The following is a 14,758-nucleotide window of genomic DNA, read 5'->3' as shown; positions in this document are numbered from 1 at the left end:
TCCTGGTTCTGGAGGCTGGGAAGTCTGAGATCAGATTGCTAGCATGGCTGGGTCCTGATGAGAACTCTATTCCAGGCTGCAGACTGCCAGCAATTTCTTATTGTATCCTCATGTGGCAGAGATCAGAGAGAAGCAAGCTCTCTCGTGACTTTTTAAGAGCACTAATCTCATTCATGAGAGCGCCACCCTCTTGACCTCATGTGAACCTAATTACCTCCCAAAGGTCCCACTTCCTAATACCATCACATTAGAGGTTAGGGTTTCCGCATGATTTTAGAGGGAAGCAGACATTCAGTCTATTTTTTTTTTTAAGAGTTTAGAAAAGTTGAATAGGTACGCTGCTATAGGCAACAGTGGGCCACACAGCCAAGAGGTGCCTGCATAAGCCCAGACATTCAGTCTATAGCAGATTTGATTTTTCTCATGCCTGGGTCAGTATTAAACCATACTGCTTCTTTATAGCACCAAGGCTCAATAAGGGAAAAAAAAATTTTGTTTCGTATGAATAAATAGATTTTTGTAATTTGATGACTGAATTAGAAACATTTATCATAAAATGTTAACATATAATACCTTGAATTGAGTTTTATCCATTAAATAAATACTTATTTTTATCAACTCTGTGCTTATTGTTGAGAATATTTATATATAAATGAAGAAGCCAGTTAAGTGATGAAGGAGCTAGTAAAGTTCCTTCTTTTCATGGGGTTTAAATTCTAGTGGGAAAGATAGACAATGAATGAACCAGCAGTCATTTCCTTCATCAATGTGGCCAACAGGAGAAAAATCAGAAATATCCTTGAATCTTGACATTTGCATACACCTGTGTAACCCAAACCTCCATCAAGAATTGAACTTTACCACAATTCCAGAAATTTCCCTCATGCCTGAAATGCTCTTCCTTAGAATTTGGCATGACTGGCTCCTTTTTGTCGTTCAGAGCTCAGCTTAAATGTCTCTTCCCTGTACTCACCTCTCCCAGAGGCAACTATTGTTCAGATTTTTTTTCTACCATAGATTAGTTTTAGCTGTTCTAGAACTTTATAGAAATAGAGCTATACAATATCTCTTTTGTGTCTGGCTTCTTTCACTTGGTATAAGGTAATTTGAGATTCATCCATGTTGTATGTGTCAGTGATTCATCTTTTTTTATTGCTGATTAGCATTCCATTGTGTGGATGTACCACTTGGGCTGTTTCCAATTTGGGGCAGTTATGAATAAAGCTGTTATGAATATTCTTTTTCAAGTCTTTTTGTGGATAGATTTAATTTATCCAGTTTGGGACTCAGAGGGCTGTACCAAATCAGACCTCCTTCATTTTCCAAATGTTCATTATCTGGAAATTGAGTTTCTCAATCCATCCTCCATGTCTCTACTCATATTTTCTACCCCTTTATCTCTGTGCTGCGTTCTGGGTGACATCCTCAGATTTATCCTCAAGTCAGTAACGGTCTCTCTCTGTATATATCTGATCTACTGTTTAACCTGTCTATTGAGTATTAAGTTTTTAAAAATTTTTAACAAATATTTTTCACGTCTAGAAATTCTACTTTTTGTTGTCTCCTGTTCCTGTTTCTGTTTTAAATTTTATTTTCCTTAATTTCCCTGAGTGTTAAAGTCCCTTTCAGATCTTAGGCATGGATATTTTTGTTTGCTGGCTCTGTGAACTATTTTTATTGGCTTTAGGGGCTTTGGTTTTGTTTTGATTTGTTTATGAGCATTCTTCTAGGGACTGATCTTCGGTGGGAGTCCTGCATGTTTCCTGCTTGGTAGAAATATACCACTGTGTGGTGAAACAGTTTTATGATCAACTTCGTCTGATTCCAACAGAACTCACCAATTCTAAGCATTTTAAATTGAGTTTCTTGGCTGAGGGTTTCCTTTTGTGAGGGTAATGTGAACTCGGGCCCTGTATCAGTCCAGAGTGCAGGTTTGAGGGTCTGTCCTCTCATGAGGGATCCTGCTCATACTCTTTTAAAAATTATTATTGAATGAATGACTCTTTACATTTGATAGTGTTTTACAATTTTCAGAAGTTTCGTGCACATGATTTCATATAATCTCATGATAACCCCCTTTCTCCCTCACCCATTTTGCCCTTCCCCCTTCCCTTTCCCACTGGTAAGCACTCACTTATTTTCTAGATCTGTGAGTCTGCTTCTTTTTTGTTATACTCACTAGTTTGTTGTATTTGTTGTTGTTGTTGTTGTTGTATTTTTTTAGATTCCACCATGTAAATGATATCATACAGTATTTGTCCTTTTTTGTCTGACTTATTTAACTTGTATTTTTTTTCCATGTAATTGATTACTGGTTTCATAATGTTTTGGTTAGAAAAGGTACTTGTTATGACTTTAATTTTCTTAAATTTACTGGGGCTGGTTCTGTGGCCTAGCATGTGATTTATCCTGGAGAATGTTCCATGTGCACTTGAAAAGAATGTATATTCTGCTGCTTTCAGATGGAATGCTTTCTATATAATAAATTAAGTCCATCTGGTCTAATGTGTCCTTGAAGACAAGTGTTTCCTTACTGATTTTATATCTGAATAATCTGTCCATTGATGTAAATGGGGTATTAAAGTCCTCTACTATTATTTTGTTATAGTCAATTTTTCCCTTTATGTTAACAGTTGCCGTATACATTGAGGTGCTCCTAAGTTGGGTGCACATACATTTACAATTGTTACATCTTCTTGGATTGATCCCTTGAGCATTATGTAGTGTCCTTTATTGTCTCTTGTACAGTTTTTATTTTAAAGTCTGTTTTGCTTCATATAAGTATTGCTACTCCAACTTTCCTTTGATTTCCACTTGCACAGAATACCTTTTCCCATCCTCTCAGTTTCAATGTTTGTGTCTCTAGATCTGAAGTGAGCAAATAAACTGGTCTTGTTTCTTTTTTGTATCCATTCAGCCAGTCTGTGTCTTTTGGTTGAAGCATTTAGTCCATTTATATGTAAGGTAATTATCAATATGTATGTTCTTATTGCCATTTTATTAATTGTTTTGGATTTGTTTTTGTAGGCCTTCCCCCCAGCCCTTTTTCTTTTGCTCTCTTCTCTGTGATTTGATGGCTATATTTAGTGTGTGTTTATATTCCTTTGTGTGTGTGTGTGTGTGAGTGTGTGTGTGTGTGTATGTATGTGTCTATTATAGATATTTGATTTGCAGTTACCATGAGGTTTGGGTATAGCAGTCTGCATACATACATGATTGTTTTAAGTTGCTGATCTCTTAATTTCAAATGCATTTTAAAAACACTGCATTTGTACTCTTCTCCCGTCATGATTACTGCTTTTGATATCGTATTTTACATCTAATTGTTCTGTGTATCCCTTAACTGCTTATTGTAGAGATAGATGATTTTGCTACTGTTGTCCTTTAACCTCCCTACTAGCTTTGCATGTGGCTGATATTCTACCTTCATTGTATGTTTGCCTTTACCAGTGAGCTTTTTCATTTCAAAATGTTCTTGTTTCCAGTGTGGCCTTTTCTTTTTCTACCTAGAGAAGTTTAACATTTGTTGTAAAGCTGGTTTGACAGAGCTGAATTCTTTTAGCTTTTGGTTGTCTGTAAAGCTTTTGATTTCTCCGTCAAATCTGAAGGAGACCCTTGATGGGTAGAGTATTCTTGGTTGTAGTTTTTCCTCTTTCATCACTTTGAATATATAATATCACTTCTTTCTGGCCTGTAGAATTTCTGCTGAAAGATAAGCTGATAGCCTTATGGGAGTTCCATTATGTGTTATTTGTTGCTTTTCTCTTGCTGCTTTTAATATCCTCTCTTTGTTTTAATTACAATGTGTTTTAATTATAATGTGTCTTGGTGTGTTCCTCTTGAGGTTAATCCTGTATGGGACTCTCTGCACTTCCTGGGCTTGTGTGACTCTTTCCTTTCCCAGGCTAGGGAAGTTTTCAGCTATTATGTCTTCAAATATTTTCTTAGGCCCTTTCTCTTTCCCTTCTTCTGGGACTCCTATAGTGTGAATATTAGTGCACTTGATGTTGTCCCAAAGGTCTCTTAAATTGTCCTCATTTCTTTTTATTCTTTTTTTTTTTTCTATTCAGTGGCAGTGATTTCCACTATTCTGTCTCCAGGTCACTGATTCATTCCTCTGTGTCATTTAGTTTATTACTGATTCCTTCTAGTGTATTTTTCATTTTAGTTATTGCATTTTTCATCTCTGTTTGGTTATTCTTTATATTTTCTAACTCTTTATTAAAAACTTCTAACTTCTTGCCCTGTGCATCCATTCTTCTCCCAAGCTCTTTGATCATCTTTATGATCTGGGTAGTGCAGAGCCCAAAATATTTTTATTTGGCTGGCACAGTGTTTCAAAAACTGTGAATTTGTTGCTGGCACATAAAAATGGTGATGTTTTACAAAAATTCAGATATTTGACTTCTCTTGAATAATCAAGATAATCTGACCACACTGGGCCTTCTTCCCAAACAGGATCAACAGCTTGTGTTGAATGGTTGCTGTCTCATGTTTTCTCTCCATTATTGAGGCCAAGGCCAGTACTATTTCCATTCATTTTCAATTTACTGTTACATTTTTACTGTTGTTTTTAAAATAGTACAGAAATAGTAGTATATACGTATTTTTCTGTCAAAAACAGGAGATAGATGGGGAAAAAACCACATTGTAAGTATCAGTGAAAAAAAGTAATCAATCGATCTAAGAAAGAAATGGAAAATTTTATAAGAGCTAAATTTTGAGGATTACAACCTGGGAAGAGCATGTCAGGAAGCTCTGAGAACTGTTCCACTGTTTGGAAGTCAAGGGCTGTACAGCAAATGATGTATTATTGACAGTTTACATAATCCAGATGTAAGCACCATGTGTTTCCTTATGAGATCAAGAAGGAATGTTATCTTTAAAGAGTTGTCTTGTTGATGCTAGAACATTGCTCTTTAGGGTTGAGCATGTATTTCTGCTGATGGGGAAGGTTTAGTTGATGCATAATGGAGACATGCAATGCACAGTGGGGGAGAGAGGCCAAAGGGCAGAGAAATTTTTTTGTTTAATCTTTTCTTGACTTGCCATAAAATATGAATTTTATTTCACAGAAGAAAAATGGGAAAGAGGGTATTTTGTGATAGAGGAAGACAGTTCCTACGTATTTAATAGGATGTCTGTGTCAGTTTTCTCTTGCACTTGGCTTGCTTCACTTACTTATGTTATCCTGTTTTGACCCTGTGGACATTTCAATTTGGAACCTCTTTCTAAACATCTTGGGTCTCTCTCTAAGTCCTGTTCTTTTCTTTTTCTTTTCTAACGCCGTCTTTCCTTTTGTACTGCTCTAGCATACCCTCAATAACTGACTCTGTTTCTATGAAGAACTACTGAGACTTCTGGAGGAACAGAAAAATCCATGTTTACTCAAGCCTGTTTGTTCCATCCCCTACCACCCATACCTTCTAGAAAAGTGAAAAAAAGAAAAAAAAAAGAAAAGAAAAAAAACTTCCCACCAACTTGCTGATGATAAGAATTTTTTTTTTTAACTTAAGAGCAGAAGTTTCCATTTGACTGTTGGAGATTGAGGGTTTAAAGTGCCAACAGCCTGAGGCATGTATGTTAACTAAAATTTACTCACAGTACATCAGCAAGTGGAAGTGAGAGTCTAGTTTATTCTGTTTTGATTGATATGATTTTATAGGATTAAGAGAGCCCCGGACAACTAGTAGAGGGCGGGAAGGGGATGTTTCTCGGGTGAGAATGGAGATGGAGTACAGGATGTACAAAAGGGAAAAAAATTTTAAATATCATTGTGTCAAGTGGAAATTTGTAACAATTTTTTAAATTTGTGGGCACATGGATTGTAATTAGAACTTTTTCGGGGAAAACTTGTTTTCACATAGCTTTAAATTCTGTATGTAAATGTATTGTTACCATTTGTTTTGCAGATTGTGGGATTAGTGATATGCTTTCCTAAATAGCAGAAAAGTTGAAGATGTCTAAACATTTAGTGGCTTTGACAGTGACCACCCTTCTTGGGGTGGCTGTCGGGGGGTTTGTCCTGTGGAAAGGCATCCAGCGCCGGAGGAGTAAAACGAACCGTGGGACCCGGGAGCAGCCGCCGCCGCCGCCGCCGCCGCCGTCTCCGCCGCAGAAAGTGCCAGGCAGGAGAGAGCTGCCCGCCCCAGAAGAGGAGCAGTCGCGCTCCAGTGCCCCCAGAGCCTCCTGGGAGGAGAGGATCCTCCAAGCAAAGGTGGTGACTGTGTCTCAGGAGGCAGAGTGGGATCAAATCGAGCCCTTGCTTAGGAATGAGTTAGAGGATTTCCCAGTCCTTGGAATCGACTGTGAGTGGGTAAGTTAAAAAGCAAAAATAAAACAAATCAGTCTTTTCCGTTCTTCCAGCTAGTCAAATAGAGAATAAGAATAAAGGAAAATTAGCTTGTTCTCAACTTACTTGTAAATAAATGTGAGCAGAAGGAGAAACGGCTTCTCTTCTCGGGATAGGGGAGTGCTTATCGTCATGGATTCTGGAGTCAGACATGTATGAGTTCCTTTTCACCACTTATCATTCTGTGAACTTGTCTTGGACAAGCTACTTAACCTCTTTGAGCCTCAGCATACTTATCTGTAATAAGGATGTAATAGAATCCACCACCCAGGGCTTTTTTAAGGATTCAAATAGATGATCCCTATATAGGCTTCAGCACAATTTTAACATATAGTGAGTTCTCATTAAATATTAGCTACTGTTAATATTTTCAGTAGTGTTTTCATAAGGAGAAGATAGTTAAGGAAGTCTATTTAAGGGGAATTATTACATGAATTAGAATTTTAAAAGATAATAGTTAAAATGTAAGACATTATTTACTCCATGCCAGGTACTATGCTCGGTTTTGTGGGTTTGTTTTTTTTTTTTTTTTGCATTATCTCATTTAATTTTGACAATAATTCTCTGTAGGAAGATACTATTATCTTCACTTTACAGCTAGGAAACCATAAAAAAGTTTAAGTTACTTGCCCAAGTCTATGAAGTTAGCAACTAGCTTTTGAGTTGGTCTTAAACATCTGATTAATTTTTCTAATAGCTGTTCCTTTGGGAGTGTTGTCACATAGTTGTGATGAGGATATGGTACACCTATTCTTCTATCGTTCTGATTCACAGAGTGAACTTTAATCTCCTTGAAACAGAAGTTACTACAAAAATATAAATAAATCATAGTTATCATCTCTTATTAAACAGAATAATACCTTGCCAGGATTCTCTGATATATATCATCTGGGTATCTGGAGTTCAGTCAAGAGCCAGGTAGTGTCATGGAAAGAGGCCCTGAGCAGAATAGCTGCCACAAAATCAGATCACAGGTTGGTAGGAGGGATTATCAGATGCCAATACAATGATGACCAAGAAGAGAACATGTGACAGTGTGGGAAAAGTTTAGTAGTCACACAAGGCCTTCTATAGCTACTGAGGGTGTTTCTTTGTATCAGCAAGAGTAGTGGTTTATACCAGTGACCTTGGGCCATCAGGAAAGGATAGGGAATTTTTAATCTGTTGTGTATATGAATTATATCATTTTCGATATATTAACATGTTTCTATATCATTCTAGAAATATTTACACCAACAGCAGTAGAAGAAAACACAGTAAACAGTGAGCTTTGGTAGATTATGAAAATTCACATTTGCCAAATACCTTGATTATTCCAACTAAACTAAGTATAACTACAGCAAAAACAGAGTGGTCTGAAGTGAATAGTGACAGCAATTGATTTAATAATATATTTGATTACTGTAGCAGAGGCACGGAAAAGTTAAAGTGGCAAATAATCCAAAACTCACTTTGTTTTGGCTTTTGAGTGTTCTGAACTTACACTGATGCCACATCTCCCTTCAGGTGTGATTGTATTTCTCTGATTGCTGCCACAGAAAAACTGTTCCATCCATCCTTGTTCTCTTCATTTTTCCATTTGTTTCCCTTTCTCTTTCATTCACTTTTGTGTAAGTACTTGTTTAGTTACTGTTTTTGTTCTTCTTTTATATAGTCAGTATTTGTTTAGATTTACCCAAGTGTTTACCTTTTTCTTTGCTTACCTTTCCTTATATCTCAGAACTTTCTGGCATCATTCCTTCTCTTTTTTAAAGGCTTCTTGTGTTTATTTGTTTGTTTGTTTGTTTGTTTAGTGGAGATACTGGGGATTGAACCCAGGACATTGTGCATGCTAATAAGCACGTACTGTACCACTGAGCTATATCCCTCCCTACTTGGCATCATTCTCTTTAAGATGATCCTTGAGAAGTTCTCTTCTTGTGGACTCAGTACTAAACTTAATCAGTATTGTTTTGGAAGTGTCTTTATTTTGCTTTTGATCTTGGAAGATTTAAAAAATTTTTTTAAATTTGCATTCTTTTTTATTGAAGTATAGTCGGTTTACAATGTTGTATCAATTTCTGGTGTACAGCATGTTTAAGTTATACATATACATACATATATTCATTTTCATATTCTTTTTTGTTATAGGTTACTACAAGATATTGAATATAGTTCCTTGTGCTATACAGTATAAAGTTGTTGTTCATCTATTTCACATGTAGTAGTTAGTATCTGCAAATCTCAAACTCACAGTTTATCCCCTGTACCCCCTGGTAACCATAAATTTGTTCTCTGTGTCTGTGAGTCTGTTTTTGTTTTGTAAATTAAGTTCATTTGTGTCTTTTTTTTTGGATTCCACATATAAGCAATATCATATGGTATTTTTCTTTCTCTTATCTGGCTTAGAATGACGATCTCCAGGTCCATCCATGTTGCTGCAAATGTTATTGTATTCTTTTTATGGCTGAGTAGTATTCCATTGAATGTATGTACCACATTTTCTTTATCCATTCATCTGTCAGTCGACACTTAGATTGTTTTCATGTCTTGGCTATTGTAAATTTTGCCGCTATGAACATTGGGGTGCATGTATCTTTTCAAATTATAGTTTTCTCTGGGTATATGCCCAGGAGTGGGATTGCTGGATCATTTAAGTCAATTTTTAGTTTTTTAAGGAACCTCCATACTATCCTCCATAGTGACTGTACCAGTTTACATTCCCACCAATTGTTTAAGAGGGTTCCTTTTTCTCCACACCATCTCCAGCATTTATTATTTGTAGGCTTTTTAATGATAGCCATTCTGACTGTTGTGAGGTGACACCTCATTGTAGTTTTAATTTGCACTTCTCTAATAATTAACGATGTTGAGCATCTTTTCATGTGCCTGCTGGCCATCTGAATGTCTTCTTTGGAGAGATGTCTATTTAGGTCTTCTGCCCATTTTTGATTGGGTTGCTTGTAGTTTTTTTTTATATTAAGCTATATGAGCTTTTTGTATATTTTGGAATTTAGTCTCTTGTTGGTTGCATCATTTGCAAATATTTTCTCCTGTTCTGTAGGCTGTCTTTTCGTTTTGTTGATGGTATCCTTAGCTGTGCAGAAGCTTTTAAATTTAATTAGATTCCATTTGTTTATGCTTTTATTTCCATTACTCTAGGAGCTGGTTCAAAAAACATATTGCTGCAATTTATGTCAAAGAGTATTCTGTCTGTGTTTTCCTCTACGAGTTTTATAGTACCCAGTCTTATATTTAGATCTTTAATCCATTTTGAGTTTATTTCTGTATATAGTGTTAGAGAATGTTCTTATTTCATTCGTTTTCAGGTAGCTGTCCAGTTTTCCCAGCACCACTTATTAAAGCGACTGTCTTTTTTCCATTGTATATTTTTGCCTCCTCTGTCATAGATTAATTGACCATAAGTGGGTGGGTTTATTTCCGGATGTCCTATCCTATTCCATTGATCTATGTGTCTGTTTTTGAACTTTAAAAGTTCATTTCTTGAGGACTCATAGATAGTAAACTTAATTATTCTTGTTTTGAAAGCGTCTTTATTTTGCCTTTGATCTTGGAAGATATTTTTACTGGAGATACAATTCCAGTTTAGCAATTTATCATCATTTTCAAGATTGCATCCCATTTTCTTCTGGCTTCCATTGTTGCATTGAAAATAACTGTCAGTCTAAATGTTGGTTCTTTATAGGTAATCTAATTTTTTGTAGCTCCTTTTAAGATCTTCTCTTTGAGTTGGTGGTTCTGAAGTTTCACTATGATAAGACTAGGTGTTGTCTTCTCTCTGTATTCCTGCTTGGGATTCAGAGAGATACCTGGATGTAAGGATAGATATCTTAAATCAATTTTTAATTCTCTTCAAAGATTGCCTTTACCCTGTTTCTCCTCCTCCTTCTCCTCCTCCCCTTCCTCTTCCTCCACCTTTTTCACCTCCTTCTTTCTTGCTGGAACTTGATCAGCTGTGCTCTGAACTTTTTATGCTCCCTTACATGGTTTGTACTCTCTTTAATGCCTAACATCTTTGTCTCCCTGGATTCATTCTGCACAATTTCTTCAGGTCTCTTTTATACTTCCCTTTTTCTTTCTTTAGTTCTGTCTAATCTGCTATTTAACTTGCCCCTTGAGTCTTTTTTTTTTTTTATCTTTCTTGTGAAATAAAACACGTGAGGAAAAGTGCCTGAAATGAAAATAAACAGCTAAATGATTTCCTAAAGAAAATATCTATTTAACTAGGAACTAGGTCAAGAAACAGAATTTGCTAGAACCCCAGAAGCTCTCCTTGTGACCCCTAGTAATCATTGTCTCCTTCCTCCCCTCTAAGAGTTACCATTATCTTGATTTTATGGTATTTACTTTCTTGTTTTTCTTTATACTTTTGCTACTCAAGCATGCATCTCTAGGCACTGTAATTGACTTTTGTCTGTTTTTTAAAATTTAATGTAAATGAAGCTATCGAGTATGTATTTTGTGTCTGGCTTCTTTTGTTCAGTATTATGTTTGTGAGATTTACCCATGTTGTGACTGTGATTCACTGCCATGTAGTAGCCTGTTGTGTAAATACATCAAGATTTATTCATCCATTTTAATATTGTTGGACATTTGGGTTGTTTACAGGTTGGGACTCTTACAAAGAATGCTGCAATGAACAAATGCATTTATTATTATTAGGTATATGTATCTGTGAGTGGTGTCCTGGATCATAGAATTTGTATCTATATCTTTAACTTTTATAGATATGCCAAATTGTTTTCCAAGGTGGTTTTAACTAGTTTATTCTCTCATCAGTAGTATATGAATGTACCCATTGTTTCAGCTGTTTTCAGAAGTGGTTCTACTAATTTAATCTCTCACCAAGACTATGAAAATTGCCTTTGTCTTATAACCCCGTCAGCGTTTGGTACTGTCAGATTTTAAAATTTTAGCCATTCTAATGGATGTATAATAATATTTCATTGCAGTTTTAATTTGCATGTCCCTGATTAGTAATGAGATTGAGCATCTTTTAGTATTTAATTGATCATTTAGATATCTTGTTTTATGGAGTACCTGTTTAAGTCTCCTATCTCTTTTTCTATTGAGTTGTCTATTTTTTACTGATTTATTGGAGTTCTTTATATATTCTAGATATGAACCCTTTGTAAGTTAAATGCATTGTAAATGTCTTCCCCCATTCTGTGGATTGCCTTTACATTCTTTTAATGTTATCTCTTGATGATCAGATCTATATAGTGCTGTTTAACAAGTCTTACCCTGCCCCTAGTCATGAAGATACTCTCCTGTGTTATTTTCTTGGAGTTTTGTGGCTTTAACCTTGCATATTTAGATTTACAATCCACCTGGAATTGATTTTGTGTGTGTGTGTGTGTGTTTGTGTGTGTATGTGTGTATGATGTGAGATGGAAATGAGTTTTATTTCCCCCCATATGCATATCCAACTGTCCTAGCACCATTGATTGAAAAGATAAACCTCTCCTCACTGTTCTGCAATGCCAATTTACTATAAAACAAATATCTATATATAAGTAAATCTAGACTCTCTAATAATCTATTTTTCTGTTCTTCCACCAGTGATCACAAACTATCTTAGTTACAGTTGCTTTATAATAACTTTTGATACCTGCAACACCAAGGCTTTCTATCTTGTTCTTTTCCCAGAATGTCTTGGATAGTCTTGGTCCTTTGCATTTCCTTATACATTTTGGATCAGTTTTTTGGGTTCTACAAAAAAAAAATTCTTGATAGTGTGATTGAGATTGCATTGAATCAATGGATCAATTGGTGGGGAATTGACTTCTTTTTAATACTGAGTTTTCTAAGAATATTTAATTAGATCTTTAATTTCTCTTTATATGTATTTATAGTTTTATGTAATTTAAAAAATTGTATTATAAATGAAACCTTTAAAAATTTGTGTTTCTGGCATATAGAAATGCAGTTTAAAGATATATTTCTCTTGTATTAAAGAACATAATAAACTCACTTATTAATTCTAATTACTTGTAGAATTACTGCTAATTCCTTTTGAATTTCTGTGTAAACTATTATGTCAGTGAATTTATTATTTTATTTCTTTCTGGTCCTTATACATTGTGTTTCTTTTCTTGCCTCATTGTACTGGCCAGGGTCACAGTATAGTGCTCAGTAGAAGTGGTGATAGTAGGCATCCTTGACGACAGCTTTCTACATTTTCGTATTATTATTTTTTTTACATTTTTTTATTGAGTTATAGTCATTTTGCAATGTTGTGTCAAATTCCAGTGTGGAGCACAATTTTTCAGTTATACATGAACATACACATATTCATTGTCACAATTTTTTTCACTGTGAACTACCATAAGATCTTGTATATATTTCCCTGTGCTATACAGTATACTCTTGTTTATCTATTGTACATTTTGAAATCCCAGTCTGTCCCTTCCCACCCCCACCCCCTTGGCAACCACAAGTTTGTATTCTATGTCTATGAGTCTGTTTTTGTTTTGTATTTATGTTTTGTTTTGTTTTGTGTTTTTAGATTCCACTACGAGTGATCTCCTATGGTATTTTTCTTTCTCTTTTCTGGCTTACTTCGCTTAGAATAAAATTCTCCAGGAACATCCATGTTGCTGCAAATGGTGTTATGTTGTCGGTTTTTATGACTGAATAGTATTCCATGGTATAAATATACCACATCTTCTTTATCTAGTCATCTGTTGATGGACATTTAGGCTGTTTCCATGTCTTGGCTATTGTAAATAGTGCTGCTATGAACATTGGGGTGCAGGTGTCATCCTGAAGTAGGGTTCCTTCTGGATATATGCCCAGGAGCGGGATTCCTGGGTCATATGGTAAGTCTATTCCTAGTCTTTTGAGGAATCTCCATGCCATTTTCCACAGTGGCTGCACCAAACTGCATTCCTACCAGCAGTGTAGGAGGGTTCCCTTTTCTCCACAGCCTCTCCAGCATTTGTCATTTGTGGACTTTTGAATGATGGCCATTCTGACTGGTGTGAGGTGATACCTAATTGTAGTTTTGATTTGCATTTCTCTGATAATTAGTGATATTGAGCATTTTTTCATGTGCCTATTGATCATTTGTATTTCTTCCTTGGAGAATTGCTTGTTTAGGTCTTTTGCCCATTTTTGGATTGGGTTGTTTGGTTTTTTCTTATTAAGTCATATGAGCTGCTTGTATATTCTGGAGATCAAGCCTTTGTTGGTTTCATTTGCAAAAATTTTCCCACATTCAACATTTTCATATGGAGGATGACATCTGCAGTAGGTTTGTTTGTAGACCCCTTTGCAGATTAAATTGTTCAATTCTGTTCTTGGTTTGTTAAGATATTTTTTTAAGAATGAAATATGGTCATTTGCAGCAATATTGATGGACCTAGAGATTATTATATTAAGTGAAGTAAGTGAGACAGAGAAAGAAATACTATAGGATATCATTTATATATGGAATCTAAAAAATAGTACAAATGAATCTATATATAAAACAGAAACAGTCTCACAGACATAGAAAACAAACTTCTGGTTACCAGAGGGGAGAGGGAGAGAGGAGGGATAAATTAGGAGTAAAGGATTAACAGATACAAACTACCATACATAAAATAGGTAAGCAACAAGGATTTACTGTATAGCACAAGGAACTATAGTCAATATCTTGTAATAACCTATAGTGGAAAATAATTTGAAAAAAATATGTATATCTTGTAGCTGTATACCTGAAATTAACACAATATTGTAAATCAACTATCCTTCAATTTTTTTAAAGAGTTTTTTTTTGAAAATCATGAATAGTTGTTGAATTTTATCAAATACTTTTTCTGCATTTCTTGAGATGAGTATGTAGTTTTTCTCCTTTACTCTGTTTTTTTGTGGTGAAATACATTTTTTGAATTCCTGGAATAAATCCAACTTGGTCATGATATCTTATTCTTATACATTGCTGAATTCCTTTTGCTAGTGTTTTTAGAGGATTTTACAAAATAATCTAGTCTGTGAGTGATACTGGCTTATAATTTTCCTTTCTAGAAATGATCTTGTCAGATTTTGATTAAAAAAAAAAAAGTAATGCTGGCCTCCACGATGAGTTAGGGCTGTTCCTTATTTTTGTGTTCTCTGGAAGAGTTTGTGTAAGATCATCATTCTTTTTTCTTTAAATGTTTGATGAAAATCTGCTGGTGAAGCTGTATGAAATTTTTTTTAAGGGAAGTTTTTGAATTATGAATACAATTTCTTTAATAGTTTGGGGATATTGATATTTTTCTGTTTCTTCTTGTCTGTTTTGGTAAATTATATTTTTCGTCTAAATCTGTCTTCTTTGAAATTTTTAAGTTACAGGCATATACTTATTTATAATATCCTCTGACAATTTATTTCCTGTCTGATGATATATGTTGGGATGGCTCCTTTCTCATTTTTGACATT

General features: G+C 35.1%; 1 protein-coding gene across 3 annotated transcripts in view; it reads left to right on the top strand.

Annotated features, from left to right (window-relative positions):
* The window catches only part of EXD2 (exonuclease 3'-5' domain containing 2), a 71,654-nt gene that overhangs the window by 30,970 nt on the left and 25,926 nt on the right, over nt 1-14,758 (top strand). For all 3 annotated transcript variants that reach the window (XM_045522149.2, XM_010962309.3, XM_045522148.2), the window contains exon 2: nt 5,913-6,316. In XM_045522149.2, coding sequence (XP_045378105.2) covers nt 5,960-6,316 — 357 coding nt within the window. In that variant the 5' untranslated portion in view covers nt 5,913-5,959. The remainder of the gene's footprint in view (nt 1-5,912; nt 6,317-14,758) is intronic.

The sequence above is a fragment of the Camelus bactrianus genome, chromosome 6, assembly GCF_048773025.1.
Source record: "Camelus bactrianus isolate YW-2024 breed Bactrian camel chromosome 6, ASM4877302v1, whole genome shotgun sequence".
Classification (NCBI taxonomy): Eukaryota; Metazoa; Chordata; class Mammalia; order Artiodactyla; family Camelidae; genus Camelus; species Camelus bactrianus.
The sequence above is the reverse complement of the archived record's forward strand: the minus strand, read 5'-3'. Positions and strand labels throughout refer to the sequence as shown.